This window comes from Necator americanus, chromosome V (assembly GCF_031761385.1).
Source record: "Necator americanus strain Aroian chromosome V, whole genome shotgun sequence".
NCBI classification, from domain to species: domain Eukaryota; kingdom Metazoa; phylum Nematoda; class Chromadorea; order Rhabditida; family Ancylostomatidae; genus Necator; species Necator americanus.
Window position 1 is genome coordinate 33215914 of NC_087375.1, and position 16729 is coordinate 33232642.

General features: G+C 37.6%; 1 protein-coding gene across 2 annotated transcripts; it reads left to right on the top strand.

Moving 5' to 3' along the window:
* Positions 1-10503: 10503 nt before the first annotated feature.
* On the top strand, positions 10504-16719 carry RB195_015961 (uncharacterized protein; the record flags this gene model as incomplete). 2 transcript variants are annotated; one of them, XM_064206915.1, is made up of 7 exons in its annotated part: positions 10504-10617; positions 10777-10908; positions 11891-12006; positions 15940-15967; positions 16027-16176; positions 16383-16604; positions 16669-16719. In XM_064206915.1, 7 exons carry the CDS (start codon positions 10504-10506, stop codon positions 16717-16719), a joined length of 813 nt encoding a protein of 270 aa, XP_064062796.1. The 2 variants fall into 2 exon arrangements, with proteins under 2 accessions (XP_064062796.1, XP_064062797.1); XM_064206916.1 differs by lacking the exons at positions 10504-10617; positions 10777-10908; positions 11891-12006 and having other exon boundaries at positions 15962-15967.
* Positions 16720-16729: the final 10 nt, after the last annotated feature.

Consider the following 16729-nt stretch of genomic DNA (forward strand, 5'->3'; position numbering starts at 1 on the left):
AATTTCCCTGAAAAAAAAAGATTTTGGTTGCCCAATTAATCTGGTGCTATTGCTAACTTCTTTTTCTTCTTCGTTTCTTTTTTTTTTTTTTTTTTTTGGGCAGGAGAAGAAAAAGCAAAATTGAATAAAGTGTACGAATTCTTTAACGTTGCCCAATTTTCTCGTATATATGTAACTTCTTGGTAAAGAAAGAAGGAATAGGCCCAATTTACTTCCGAAACTATGACGTTTGAATTAGATAAGGTGCATGGCTTTTTTAATTCCAAATGGCTGATCTGATGTAAGTTTGGGGACAATTTAGTGATTCCCAGAAGAAAAAAAAACTCTAAAAACCGTTGGTCAATTGTTTTTTGGCCGCAACTGTATATGAGACCTGAGTTCTGGTCCAGTTTACCTGTGCGTTGAATGGCAATTTTTGGGAGTAACACAGCCGGCAAGAGGTTCCGGTGTGACGATAAGGTCGGTCGATGGTTCGAAACCGTCTTGGAGGCAACCGAGCATTTCATCGCTTCAGGGTCGATAAATTGGTATATGGACTTGTCCAGGAGGATAAAAACACTGACTTGATCCATCAGCTAAGCTTCACAGGTCATTTTATAGGTATTTTATATTTTATTTATTTATTTATTTTATTTATTTTATATTTTATAGGTCAGTCAAGCTTTTGCAAACCTCGAACAATTTTGATTTGAACTCGAATGTGTTGGCTTAGGTTTGAGTTTTGTAGTGAGTCAATCAACGGTTTGATCGACTCACTTCATCCTTTTCCTCAATCCCAGAAATATGTCCGCAAACCGCAGGCGCTGCACAATGATTTCAAATACAAAAGGAATTCATTTAATTCAATTATAAATTAAGCCTCACTAGAAAACTAGTCACAGATTGAGTAAACTGATAAGGTTAATTTCTCCTGATTCACTTTTCGGATTCGTAGAAACGTTTTTCCTTTGGTACAGTTAAGGACAGAATTTTTGAAAGAATTCCATATGTAATTTATAAATTTGTTCGAGCAATCTTACTCAGAAGAAATACGATGAAGATTCTCCACAGATTTTTCACTTTAGCAAAGTTTTTTTTTTCCCTCAAAGGGTCTCATTATTATCCCAGCAATTCTCCTTCTACACTATTAAAGCACAAAATGCATTCATGGAAATAGTTAATTGCTAGGAAAGCTAATAGCGACCCCGGATGTCAAATGTCCTTGGAGATTTTCTTCTCCAAAAAAATGCATATGCTGTAACATATAAAGGATAAAAAAGGATAAAGTGTCTGGCGTTAATCAATCCGCTTGGGACCTGCGTCATCACGTTCATTTCAATTCAGAATCGTTTGAGGTTTTACGAACGTGTAACTGCGGTGGCTAGCCAATGTGTCAAATCAGTGTTTTTATCCTCCCAGACAAGTCTGGTACCAATTTATCGACCCCGGAGGGGTGAGAGGATTGGTGAGCACTAGTGCGGATTCGAACCTCCGATCGATCGTGCAGGAAGCGGAACCTCTAACCGCTACACTACACCCGCCCGCTCTAACATAAATGTATTTGTAATATATATATTCCAGAAAATTTCCGATTTTCATCGAGAACAATCACTTTATTAGCACTTTTCCTTTGGAACCTAACGTGTAAATAAATCTCATTATGATCTCCATACATCTCAGGGAATAGTAGGGAATTGCTTTTTTTTCGAATCCACTTAAAACCTAGTCGTTCCATGGATTAAATTAACAAAATTCAATTCACATGGCCAAAACCATCCATAGCACATTCATGAAAGTGAACAAATCAGTTCTCATACCTTTTATTCTATTTATTTTCGCTTGTTCATGATTCTTTTACGGATTTCAATGAAATGATAACCTTTTCAGCTAATGAAGCAAAATTTAAGAATTAGTGTTGGTGAGCTTTGCACAAAATGGAGCTCACAAAACGACCAGCTGTCCTTTTCGGCGGGAAATTTTTGTCTGAAAAAGAAAACACAGCAGCCTAGTACTTGCAAGGATTTCTCGGTGATTTTTTCATCAGGAGATACTTTTTTCTCAGGATTGATAAAATCATTAACTATGATGCGTTTGGTTAGCTAGCTGGTTTCTAAGAAGGAAGTTTTATGAATCCTTACATATGTCTTCACCGGAAATCGCAATGTCTATTTACGCAACGGGTCCATAAAGGTCTACAATAGTCCCGAACAATTCGGAAATACACTTTAATACGCGATATGTGAACAAGAACGTTTCTTTACGACTACATCATTAATTCTATTTCTAATTCTTCACCATAAATAAGCTTGTATTTGTTCGCTCAGGGATGTAATAATCTAAATTTCGACGACTACGTCACTGCACGACGTCAAGATCAACGTCCAGCACTCACATCTGAAGGATAAAAACGCAGCAAGTGATGTGACAGGTTCTAATTTTCGCAAATCGAAGAAATAATGGACTCTGCTATGTTAATTTCATAGCATGTTCGCTGCTATGTATTATCCATCCGTGTCGACTTCAGTACCGCCTCACATCACTGGGCGATCCGTCACATGCTAACACCTTCACAGCATAATCAAATATTTTCAATCTTCTTGCAAAGAATCCTCTTTCGCGCTTCAAAGACCGTATACCACCAATGTGACGTAGTGAGGAAAATCCCGGGAAAAACTAAAGATGAGGTTGTAGATTGCAGGATCCGGGATGGTTCCAGTCATCTCTCCTTTGTCGTCGTAGAAAAATGGCGTGAGAACATCTTTACTTCCTACAATGTAGCAATGTACGATTCACGTTCCGGTCCACTCAGAAGTCTAATCATTAGTTTTACTTGAATATGCTGCAGAGAAGAGCTCATTAATGTTCGACCGCTCGCATGAGGATGCGACGCGTGCACGTAAAAAAAACGTCGCCTTCTACACCGTTTATAACGGCGATTACAGGAGATGAGCGGAACCACCCCGTATCCCGCAATCTAGACCCTCCTCTCTAGCTTTTCCGTGGATTCCCTCACCAGGTCAGATTCCTGGTATGCTGCCTTTCTACAACTTTTTTTTTTTTTTTTTTTTTCCTTGGGGGGGGAAAAAACAATCCTCTATTTTTCTCCGTAAACTTCATGATGTCCTACATCATAAAATATTATCTATATGAAAGATACGAAATCTTCCATTTTAATAACCCCTCAAGTCTTAATTCTTAAGCTACTGAGCTTTGAGTGCACTTGAGCACTGAATCATCGAGGTCGGAATCGTACACGGGACTGATCCCTGCTGGTTGTATTCTTTTTGCTCTTTTCAGTATGTATTCATTGTATCTGTTTGTATTTGTCCTTTTTGGCACATCCTTTTTGGCACGTCTATGAGTGTAATAAATGAATAAATAAATAAATAAACAAATAAATAAATAAATAAATAAATAACCAATATATACTCAACAGGGGCGGGTGTGGTGTAGCGGTTAGAGGTTCCGCTTCCTGCACGATCGATCGGAGGTTCGAATCCGCCCTAGTGCTCACCAAGCCTTTCATCCCTCCAGGGTCGATAAATTGGTACCAGACTTGCCTGTGAGGATGAAATCACTGACTTGACACATCGGCTAGCCACCACAAGTATACACCAGATACACGTTCTTAAACCTCAAACGATTCTGAATTGAAGTGAACGTGGGGGCGCATCCCAAGCGGATTGATTAACGCCAGACACTTTATCCTTTATATACTCAACATCTACATCCGAATATGGTAGCAGTCTCTGGTTCTTTGATTTTTCGGCACCAATCACCGAAGGGCGGTAGTAGTTTCCCGAGGCCAAGTATTTTTTTGTGGGAGAATTCCTCTGCACCAAAAGTGTTATTTTTGTGATCGGTCCCCTCAAAAATCCCTTTGCACAAAATCACAGTAAGTTGTAAGAAATTTCAAAACTATATTCTAATAGTTACGATTTCTACCTTCTTGTACGAGTAAAGGTTTGTGGTCAAGTTCTACTCTAGTTAGTCGCCGATATATATATATATATATCGTTATTTTTACCGAGCAATCATCATTTACAAACGGATTTCTCATTGTGGAGCTCATTTCTTATCATTCCATTTCCTTATAAGCTTGTTTTGTCAGGATATTCAGGTAGAAATTGTTCATTTGCGTCTTCGGTGGAAGGGGTAGGCGGAGCCTAAGGATGGACCGTGCGCCTGGACATGCGTATGCCGGCGATCGCTGCTACCGGCACACACATCGGCTACACCCCATTCACTAGGGTACCTCCTGAGCCCATCCACCCCTAGACTCGGACCCAATTCTTCCAATGTGACCGTTACAGTGGCGTTTTCTTCCGTATTCAAAAAAGAAAGGACTTGACCGGAAGAGATCCGATTCCACGGAAGTCCTAACTGTTATAGGAGTATTGTAACAGCATCAAAATAATAACAGCTATCACACAGATGTCATTATTTTAATGCTATATATTGTTATCATAGGGTTACGATATCCCATTTAAAGACGATGTTCACGTGTCGTTGGCTTCAACTGTGTATGCAGATGATAATGACAGATAATAATTACTAATAACAATATCTAACATCTCATTTGAATTCGTAAACATTTCCAACTAAAAATCAATCATGATGACTCATCCGTTGTTTATCCGGATCTGCCACCCAATTAGTAATGAAAGTTTTATTTTTCTTACGTATGTCATAGATTATGAGGATCGTAAGTTGCAAATCTGTCGAGAAGGTGATTCTTCCCTCAGGCGACGCTGCGGGTTATGTTGGTGTAAGGTTTGTTTGTGTTTGTAAAAATCAGAATTTCCAAGATATAATTCGAAGAGGTGACTTTTTCCCGCAAATTAACAAATGCATTCTCATTTCATTTGCACCTGCTCTTAATACCAAATCTTTTATTGCTAGCTGTTCTGGTTAAGGTGAGATTGTTTACAAAAAATTGATACCAAGTTCATTTCTGGTTTAAAAACTCGGAATTTTGATCCTAAACGTTCTCTGAAGGGTACCGATTTTGATTTTAAAAAAAACAAAAAATTAAAAAAATTAACTAACTGCTCTCAGAAAGCTCGCATTGTCGACGAGATATATTGTCCAGAATCAGTCCATTCGTCTTTGTTCCATATCCCATAGGTTCAAAACATCTATCAGACGAGTTTCTTCGTCTTGGATTAGGAAGCACCAGCAGCTTACCGTCACGAAATGGATGCTTGTTCCCAATGGCTCTCCATGTTTCCCTTCAAGCATTGAAGTTCAGTCCGTTGTTGGGTCCCGCAATATGTTGGAAAACGGCGTTTTTCTACAGTTTTTGATTAAATTTTCGATTTCCATTACTGTAGAAAAACGCGGTTGCCATTTCGCCATTTTCATCGGTCCAGGATACATGGTTCGCATGCTTCAAAATCTTCTGGAGCCATGTATACAAGGCTGATGTGCTGCTTGCACGTAGACTGAACGCACTCAAGCGTAAGACTATAATAATCCACACAATTCAATATCTCTGCCTACAACTAGAGTGCAGATTACTGTAGCAACCGTGCATGCTAACAAGAGAAAACGTTTCTGTTTTGACGCTGGCTACGTCAAGAATCCGCATGCCGTTATGCTTCACTTACCATTAAAATCATGTTTACAATTAAAAACAATGACACGAATCTGTTTGTTTATCTCTTCTCACATGAATGATAAAAAATAAGAGTTCATAAGCATCTTCTCCTGAAAGAGTTGTCTCTTTTAGAATTTTTATCGAAAATCTCATAAGAATCTATTTTTTTCCATGGAACAATCCGAAAATTTCCCATATGAATGTAATTACTCATATGTTTTGGAGCAGTACAATCATATCCTTTGCAGATTTACAGCACTCGTTCCAATCTTGAAAAAAAGAAGGAATTTTCCGTCTATGTCATAAAAATCCAGTATTCCGAGATCGGTGGTCTTTGATACAGAGCAGTTAGAATTGTCCTCCTATTGTTCATTTCAGCTGCAAACGTGGTCGCTGCTAATTCGCATAGCTTGAACAAACAGAAATGAACTGAACCATTTCTAATTTGCGTACGTAATTAGTATCGACATGAACAGACTGAGAAAATGCAGAAAACAATACTTTGTTTCAGATATCTTGACATTCTTGTGGTTTTATTTGCGGCCACACGTTCACCGTTGAGTTTCGCCTCATTTCAGTTCACTTTTTTGTCAATTTCAAAGTAATATATCGTTACTTCATGATAAATAGTTGAGAAAGTTCACAGAAATCATCCAGAATTCAGTTATTGGCTTTCCAAAAAAATAGCTGCAATTATTTGTACTTCCGTTTGTTTATAAATTTGCTGTTGAAATCCTATGATTTTTTTTTGACGAAAGAAGACGACGTGAGGGGTACCACGCTTAGCTCCTTCGCCATTCTCATAGCTGGGGTCATATTCGCCTGAAATGTTTCTTTCTTTTCCGACTCCAATGGCGGATCCGTGCAGGACCTGTACTAGACCCTCTAAAATTACAATGGGCAAGACTTTCTTTAAAAAACGAGTAACAGGTTAAAAACAAAAGAAAAACAGCTTTTAGCACTGGAGTAGAGAAGAAATAAACATTTTTGTTGAGTATAAGGTATGAGCATGACGAAGGACTTCAGCGTACTACTCCATCGTGCACTCAGGTACGGTAGACTCATCGGGAACACACATCGTCGGAATACGGAACGCAGCCGAATGACTTTTTAGCGGGATCTCTTTGCGCGGCTGACCGCTACGGGTTTGCAGTAACTCAAGTATCACAGCCTAGAACACATCCCCTTTTTCGCTGGGTTCCTATCCGCGCGCGCGTCGCGGTCATCAGACTCAACATAAGTGTCCCGGTTCCTAGGTCTGAAAAATGTTGTGCCATGTCTGAGATTAACATTATCACTTCCTTTACATTATAATTTCCTCGTCGACTAGTAGAAATTGTTTCTTCCATTGACATCTAATATTTTTTTATTCCTCCAGATAACTATAGAACACGTCATGGGATGCAACACCGATTGGAACCTCGTCTTCAGTTGTTTAACGATAATAATAGCTTTTTTCTTCACGTTTACGTTTGGAACGACAGCTGTGTTGATCCTAATTAAGAGAGAAAGCTTCCATCCGTTTTTTAAGTGAGTTTGGCATTCTATTCAATTAAACCAATTTAAATCACGCGGAATTCTACAGAAATATTTGCACGAGTTTCTAGCCCATTTTTAAGCACTATTCTTTTTTTTTCTGGATTTAATCTGGCAAGAGAAAAAATTGCCTCAGTGTCATTGACATTTAGATTATTTTGACATTTAGAGCTCAAAATAATTATAGGCTGATATAATATTCACTTTTTTTACCCTAATGGAAAACTATGGTTGTTTAATGAGCTTACGCAGTTAATATGAATCAACTAAGAAAGCTAAAGCTAAAGCTGTTTCTTTTAGCCCATTTTTCAGAGATTCTTCAGAGAAACTGTTAGAAACTACTTGCAAGAAACTACATTAATTATTTATTCGTATATTCATATTACATGTGTTTAAAATTTTTATATATGCATTTATAATTCTTTTATATATGCATATCTTTATATTTGAAATTTTTATCAATACCACTAGTGCATTAGTTACTTGTTTATTTATTTATTTATAATTTATTTGTTTATTTATCTTTTCTTTTTATTTGTCTACTAATTTATCTACTTATTTACTCATTTATTTATTTATTTATTTATAGTCAAGAGGTAAAGTTATTGAATCTGAAAATATTTGATGTTTCTATATTTGTTTCCAAGAAAATTAATAGGTTAGCCAGGAAGTCGCTAGAATACACTACAAATCTTTCCTAGCGAAGACATCTAATCAACTTTTCGTAATTATCCAGTACGAAAGTCAATACATAATGTCCGAAATTAGCTTCAATCGAGAGAAATTTATATTGAAAGCAGCTTACACGACGAAAGAAAAGAGAAGATGAAAAGAAAAAGTTGCAGAAAATCACTGGATCTTTTCTTACCTAGAAAAGCTGTCTAAGAACGAACCTACAAATTGTGTAATTATCGCAACGACAAAAAAGGCGCTAAGTTAGAAACGACACCGAGAAAATTGCAGCAAAAAAAGTACAAAAAAAATATAAATTATAAAAATAAGTGACAGCTAGTAATTGCATACACCTTCAAAATTATACATATACTATGGTTGATAATAGCAGGAAAAGCTAAAAAAAAAAGCATTACCTAAAATACGGAAAGTATATTTTATTCATTAGTGTTATTGATTTTTCCTATTTACGCAATGTTAACAAATACGTCGTGCAACGTCAAATAATCAATTTCAATGTCCAACGTCAATTTTTGGTGAAATTTCAATAACTGAGGGAATTTTGTGAAAGAGAAATATTAGCGTCCATTATTTACGGATAAGTTATTACTATAGAATGTGAAAAACAAAAAAAAACCAAAATGGAGTTTACTCTTTAATTTACTGTTTTGTTTGTTTCATTTCTTTATTTATTTTTCTTTTAGCATTCTATTGTCGTTATTTCTTCTATGCTACACCGTATGCGATCTCCTTCTCGCCATTTCTAACATTCTACGATTATTTGAGAAAACTGATACAGCTATGAACATAATTCATTTGGCTAGTGGTATGTGGAGTTCTTTTTCCCTCTGTTTTCTTTCAAAAGATATATCCTGACTGAATAAAATACGAGAACTTCCAGACGTTTTCTATATGTACGTATCACTATGTGCAATGATGCTTCTACTGGAGCGGGTGGTGGCTACGAGCAGGCCAGCACAGTATGAACATAGTAGACCTTGGCTCTACTTTTGGTTATGTCAGCCAATCTGTGTGAGGAAGCGCTTTTTAAAATCTTATCAACATATTTTTTATATTACTTTATCTCTATATTTTTATATATTTTATCTTGTCTATTTGTTTGTTTGTTTATTTACCCTTCATCTTTACTTGGACCGATGTGGCGCAGTCGATTAGAGGTCCGCTGCAGCCCTGTCGATGGTTCGGAACCGCCCCGGTGCCGACCAAGCCTTTCATCCCTCCGCGGTCCTTTTTATCCCTTATCATCTTTGTTTTCTGATAAGATCTACACAAAACCGTTAACATTGATTGATTTGATTGGTTGTTTTATTCTCGCTCTTATCTTATCAATCATTTAAGCACAGATTTTTAACAGTATATTATATAGAAAAGTAAAAAAAACTTGATGAAACTTGAATGGCTTGTAGCGGATACTGTATTTTTCAGTGATTTTCATAACACGGATGATAATTAACTGAATATTTCCGGAAATAATAATACCTGGAGTTTATCTGAAAAAAAACATGAAATATAAAAAAATAAAAAGACGGAATAAAAATGAACATAAAAAATATGAATAAAAAGTTAAAAAAACATATCGCGGACAGGTTCTAAAACTTAAAGGTGCTAGGATTTTGATAACTAACATGATCACAAGGAAAAATTCGCGCTCTAGGCATGTTTGGATCGAAACGACTTAAAGGCATCACCCCACGAATTTGGGGTGGAGCGGGTTTCAGTTGGGTTATCCCTACACGGAGTCGTAGATTACGGAGAGAAATGTGATTCCGTCCATTTCTTTCTAATTGTCATAAAAAACGGCCCGAAAGATACTGCTTCGAGCGATCCGGCGCACTGTTTTCTACAAGGAGTTCGATTGGAGCGCGCCAGCCTTGCGCACGCGCCGCATCTTCAGGGACCCTTATTTATCGCCATCTGGTTGCAGACAGCGAAGGTCTAAGCGGGATGGCATTCGCTACCTCCACAGTAGCTATTAAGAGCGCAGTCTAATGAATAATACATACATACATAATAGTAGAGTATTATAATAACACGTAATCGTTTTCACCGGACTAAAGAACGTATAAAATCACTCTACTCTCTTCAGACTTCTCAGCTTTTATTAATATTTTATTTCTGTCGAGAAAAAAAAAAACAAACTTTCAAACACAAAAAACAACAAAAAAAGTCACATTATAGATTTCTTACTAGCTTTATTTACTTATTATTTCATTATTACTATTTATTTATTACTTACTTTCTATTTTATTTAATTTTTCCAAACTACAAATAAATCGAATCTCTTTGTTATTTTCATAATATATACTTTCCAAGGTTTTGTAAATTTCCAAGCAGTTACTTGAGAGAAAGAAAATAGTTTTAAAAATGTCAATACAAGACTATATAAAAAAACATTATGATAAAAAAATAAAACAGATAAGAATATTATTATATAATAGAATTAGATACAGTAGAAACTGCGTTTTTTAAGGAAAGTAGCTTCAACAAATTTTTACATTACAGCTATTGCTCTCCGCTGGAATAGCTGCACTGAAATATGTGCCATGGTTTTCCGCAGGAAATAGACATACATATGCTCTCTTAATTATGATGTTTTTTATCATATCCGTGAGTACTTTTTTCAGGACATCATTCATATTTGTGAGAAACTTCTAAAGACTTCTATTCAGCACTTCTCATCTTTTCAGCTTCTAGTGATGCTTTTCTCATGTAATAAGTATATGACAAGAAAGGTAGCCGGTAGAGGAATGACTCTAGGACTTCGCTATCAACTTGCCGAAAATATTAAAGCTTTAAAAATTATTATACCAGTAAGTATGAAGCCTTTCTTTCAAATATTCATCGACAATAACTGATTTTATTTTGAAAAAAAGGAACAACTTGATTTCATTTCTTAATTTTTTACAAGTGAGGGTATAACTAAGCGAATAAATATAATATGGAGTATATACAATATTAAATATTTACAGATAATCGTATGCGACTCATTAATTACCGTATTCGATATTGGAGTGGAACAGTTTTTTGGAGTTTCCCGAACTTTCGATATGAGTAGATGTGCCAACACACCCTATCTTTATGAATTCATCTGTTGTCAATTGGTAAGGGACCACTGGTTTAATATAGAAACTGTGATAGTCCTTTATGGTATTTTAAAATTAAACCTGGAATGTAAACAAAAAAAATATGTGATAAAGGATGAAATTAGAAAAAGTGGCTCACGAGAACTCAGCGCGGCTCATAAGGCAGTGTTATTGTTATTATTTATGAGCCACTTTTTCTATGAAAAAGTGGCTCATAAATAATAACAGTTATTCGACATCTAACACATGGATTTCCTAAAGTTTCTAGGTGGGGCACTGCGTTTCACATACATGGTTTCCCCAAAGTGTTAACCTAAGCAACTACAAAACTTTAAAGTATTCGTGTCGCATCAGAGAAATGAGAATTACTTAACAGAAGATAGGGTAGGTGTGGCGTCGTCGGTTAGAGGTTCGTTGTAACCACATGGTCGATGGTTTGAAACCGTCCCTACTGCAAACCAAGCCTTTCATCTTATCGTTGTCGATAAATTGGTACCAGATCTGTCAGGGAGGATAAAAACACTAACTTGACCATTGGCTTGCCCCAGCAAGTCATTGTATAGGCCAACACGCGTTCCAAAACCTCAACGATTACGAATTGCACTAAAACGCGTTAGCGCATCCCAAGTGCATTGATGTACGCCAGTGACTTTTATTGTTTCCTAAAGTTGATTCAACAAAGGCGCGATAAGAAACGATGAACTATGAACAACATATATTCCAGCTTCTAACGCACGTAAATTACCCACAGTAACTTAGTGGTCGGTTCTGTTCAAATAAACTAAGTTTTTATAACTAAAAACAGGAACATTCTCAGCAAAAGTGCAGAAATGTGCATGCGTGATAGCGTGGAAACTCTGTAGTGTCAAAGTCCACGTAAAACCGGCGACCGGACCGCGACCTTTACAAACATCGTATATATTTTTTGGCTGTCACGTCAATAAGCGAAGCAATATCTTCTATTAAGTTTCATACAAGAGGATTCATGAGTATGTTTCAGATTCGATTTATCATTCAGTTTGCTATTCCTATTTGGACATGCTATTCACATCCATCGTTACGGAAATTTTTCAAAAGAAAACACAACGTATCAGGAGATGAACACGAAGGAAAAAGGTAAGATTTGGACCTGAACCAGTTTGATCGTTTATGTCTATTCTGTAGACGCCAGAGCACAACGTGTTCCTTCAGTACAAAAATAACAATAAATAATGAAAATACGTACATAAATAAAATGTGAATAATGTATCAGTAGCTGTCATGTAGAGTTTCTTCGGATGAGCAAAAAACAGATTGGTGAGCTGGGGAAAGTACCTTAGCACTAGTTCATGAATATGTGACGTCCCATAAGATTCAAATAATTTAAAGTGAATATATGAAACAAAACTCAAGAAAATAGAGAAATAAAGAGAAAGATTAGATCTGCCTTAGAATTTGTAAAATTCTCATTCTGTGTACTTTCCCTTATGATGGAAACATTGTCAACTTCCACTGCTCTTTTTTCTGATATAAAGTATTAATAGTTCTAGAAAACCGTTTTTCTACCAAAAAAAAAACACGTAAAAAAACCAGTCATCAAATATGTCTGCAGCAAAAACTTCATTTATGAGTTAGGTTACAGTAAATTGTTCGTTAAGTCATTTAGCTAACTGACCATAGATGAGATAGTCGGAATCGGTGTTCCGACGTCCTTCACTTTTGGACGGTTGGAGAAGGTTCTCCCCTTCACCAAAGGGAGCATCTACACTTTTGAACGGTTGGCGAGGGGTGCCTCTTCACGCGAAAAATCCAACGTAAGACAATGATTGGACTGGTATGTCAACAGTAAATATTGAACAAAATGATGTTACTTAAGGTTCTTTGGCTGAAGAACCAACTATTGATTCGATTCCAGGACAAAAATCGATTCTGAATTCATTTCAGGAGAGTGATCAAAAACGTTCTTGGCAGCAATATTGGCGATACGCAACAAAAGGAAACATATACGGCTGTATTGAATCGTATATGGGTTCAAACGAATGTTATTCAACAGAATGAATAAACGAAAAAAAATAGAAATAGAAAGAATGATAGAGAAATGTGATATCTTACTTTTTGACGTGTTTTTTTTTACATTGCTCATGAACTACTGTAGTAAATTAAAAACTGCAACAACAGAAGAAGTGGAGATGGGGTTAAGCCTTTTTCTCTAAGATATTACCGTCTAAAAGTAAATATTCTTTTGAATAAATGATTTTCATATTTTATTCCCCTCATATATCGATTAGTACCCAATATCGCGCATGTCCTGGGTGTCGCCCTGTCTCAACTCAGGTACGCAAACCGTGAAACCCCTTTTTTCCTATGATGACAGTAACGTTATCATCTCCTGCACATATAAAACAGGCCCTACTCAGATACAAAATAAAAATGCTACTATAATATAGAAAATAGGTACTGACTAATAAAATAATGAATAAAAATAAATACTATTACAATACGAAATATAAATATATAGTATACTTGACTTGACAATAAATACTACTTGACCCCGGATAAAATGTAGTTGAGGAAGGGCATTAAGTGGCTTTCTTATTTCTGAAAGTAAATAACTAAATCAAGCGGAACCCTAACACCTAAGCATGAGTCTTAGAGGATCTATGACATGTAAACTAAAGTTACTAAAAGAAAAAAGTATGAACGATTGTTTTCCCTTTGACCCCTCGGTCTGATGTAATATTGCACGGTTCTGTACAACAGAAACAAAAGAAAGAAAAAAGAAAACGAAAGAGTTCATATGGAACGAATGTTTGCAAAAACTCACATAGTGGGGCAGTGTGTGCGTCGTTCCTCCACAAATTCCGCGTAGGTAACAATGCCAAGAAAAAAACATTGAAGACAGAAATAACGTCACGTTAGTACGAATTCCACAAAAGTACATCTGTAGAAAATCCAAACAAATATGTGGAGGTAATTGATTTCCAAGAAACTGAATTTTGTACAAAAGGCAACCGTCCTTAAATGCACTAATCTGAAAGCAAAAGAAAGAAACACGGGGAAAAACGAAATCAAGGAAAATTGTATGTACGAGTTAGTGACAAATGCATGCGCTCCATAAGACCATACGAAGTGAAATCAATGAAATTTCACGATTTTTTAACGTTGAAAACATCCAGCAATACTATTATATACATGAAGTCGATACTCTTTGACAGCAGCACTTATAAGTACGGAAAAAAGACACCAGTATTAGACGCTTGATTTTATCTCATAAAATAAGACAACAGCCAACAATTACCAATACAAACAACTAATTAATATTTGGAAAAAGCGGACATGAAATAATAGATATGGTCGGTTCAAAACGAAATGAAGCCCGGGTACAGCCATGGAGGATAGTATCGAGGTGGGACCAACGCGAATTGCAGCGACGGGTGTTCCAGGTGAAGCTTCCCCCTCTAACCGCTACGGGCGTTCCACTGCACCGCTTCGAGCGCATCCGTTTACGCAACCGCATCGAGCTTCACAGCTCGTTCCCCACACATGCCCCACATATACACATCTACGGGAGAAAAAATACGATGGAAACGTATACTCGAGTCAATACGACATGAAGCACGGTGCATTTGCGTACGGCGCGGCTCGAAACGGCGCGGTGAAGGCAGTAGTTGGAACCGAGGTGGGACCATTGCAGAATGCAGCGAAGGGGTGATGCCAGCAAGGGTTCCAGTACGCTCCTAACCGCTACGCTCCACCGTACCGCCTCGAGAGAAGCCGCGTACGCAATTGCACTGCACTTCATGTCCTTTTGATTCTACTATAGCTGTTTGTTGCAGAAACATTTTCTGTACTAAGACGAATGGAAACACATTTCCACAGCGTGATGCGTTTGTACGTGGACTAACATTTGTTGGATACCAATATACACAGACAAAGCAAATTTCTTGCTAGTGAACATTTCCCCGAGAGCGGAAGTCTTACTGGATACTGAATCAGGTAGCTCTGAACTGACAATGCTCCGTTGTACAGAATTTCTTCTCCATACTCAGGAGAAAAAGGACAAAAAGGTGAAGATTAAAGAAAACTCTGGAAAAGAAGACGACCAGCAACGCAAACGTCTGCCTATTTGTTAATGACATTTTCCAGAAATCACATTAGAATTCGCAAGGCGTAGGTAGAAGCAGGTGATTAAAGGCAGCATTCTACGAATCTGACGTGGTCAGGTGTACAGAGAGCTAGAGATGGGGATGTATATTGCGAGATCCAGGGTGGTTCCGCTCATTTCTCCCTAATCGTACTGTAAAAAACGGTGTGAGAATCGCTTTAGTTCCTACGAGGCACGTTAGAACGCTTCTCTATGTATGAAAAAATAAATAAATAAAGACATGAAGCACGGCATTCGAAACGACGCGGCGGGAGCAGTAGTTGAAACCGAGGTGAGACCATCGCAAACTGCAGCGATGGCTGGTGCCAGCATAGGTTCCAGTATGCTCAGTACCGCTACGCTCCACCGTACCGCATTTAGAGAAGCCACGTACGCAATTGCCCCGTGCTTCATGTCGTTTTGACCGCACTATACACGTTCCTGTCCTTTCAGCAGCCTATATATTGGTTTCACCTGAACAGGAAGGAGAGAAGACATCACCGATCTTCGATCAAAGATCAGATTCGCGGTATGCTGCCTTCAAAACCGCGAAACTTACACTTTTCGTAAGCTTTGTAGAGCTGAGTCAAAACGAAATGAAGCACCGGCAGTTGCGTAAGCGACTGCGCTCGAAGCGGTGCGATGGAGACAGCGGTTGGCGAACTGCAGAGATGGATGGCGGTAGCGAGGGTTCTTGCACGATTCCAACCGCGACGCTCTGCCGCGCCGCTTCGAGCGCTGCCGTTTACGCAGCTGTCCGGGCTTCATGTCGTTCTAAATATATGTATAGTGCGCAGTTTCCGCATAGAATGAAGGTGGGTTACTGTATGTGTGGAAAATATAGCGAGCAATCATATTTGTAGTACTTAACGTGTTTACTAACTATTTTCATTTTTCGCTCTGTAACTCGTTCTCCTGCTTGTCAGGTTCATTTTGAATGCTATTGTTATGACGGTAGGTTTGGACGAATTCCACTCAGATTTCTATCTAGTATTGACTGTAGATCGTTACAGGAACCAACAATAATTCGACTTCAATCTGAAAGTCTTATATCTTTTCTGGAAGACTATGATCGGGAGCGTGTTCTTGTTATGGTCGATACTAAATCGCCGAAATATGCGCAGTTTAAGGAGAATTTATATGTAGCCATGAAAAATCAGAGGGTACGTTTAGTTTATGGCATTCTTAAATAATTTTTTTTTCCGCTTCGTATCTTCAAATACTCATTCTTCGGCAGTCTGCGAGGTAAAGTTTAAGTGACAGTAGGAGGTGTTTTTAATGGAAATGAACAAATATCCTCAATATTCCTTAAATGTTCCGAATCGCTCTCGCCTTTGAAGTTTGGGACGTTGTTTACAGCATGTTTCAGCCTGGCGTAGAGTTTGCGATATTGGATGCGGATGTTGACGAGCACGGTATGGTTCTGGATGAACTCGATCTAACTAAGGACGATTTACCGGCGCTATGCTACATGAGTCGCGGTGAAGATTTGAATGTTTGTAAACTAAAAGAGAGCTCAATCCTCTATCTTTCTACTGTTTTGTACGATTTGTTGGAGTTAGATTCATCATCCAATGAAGAAGATCTTCTGGTAGGATTTGTACATAGTCCATGCGATTCCTTTTTTTCCTTCCCTGATTCTCCTTCTTTTATAGAGTGCAGTAGAAACTGCGACTGAAATAATGGACGATCCAAACCTTCAATGAAGAGAAATAC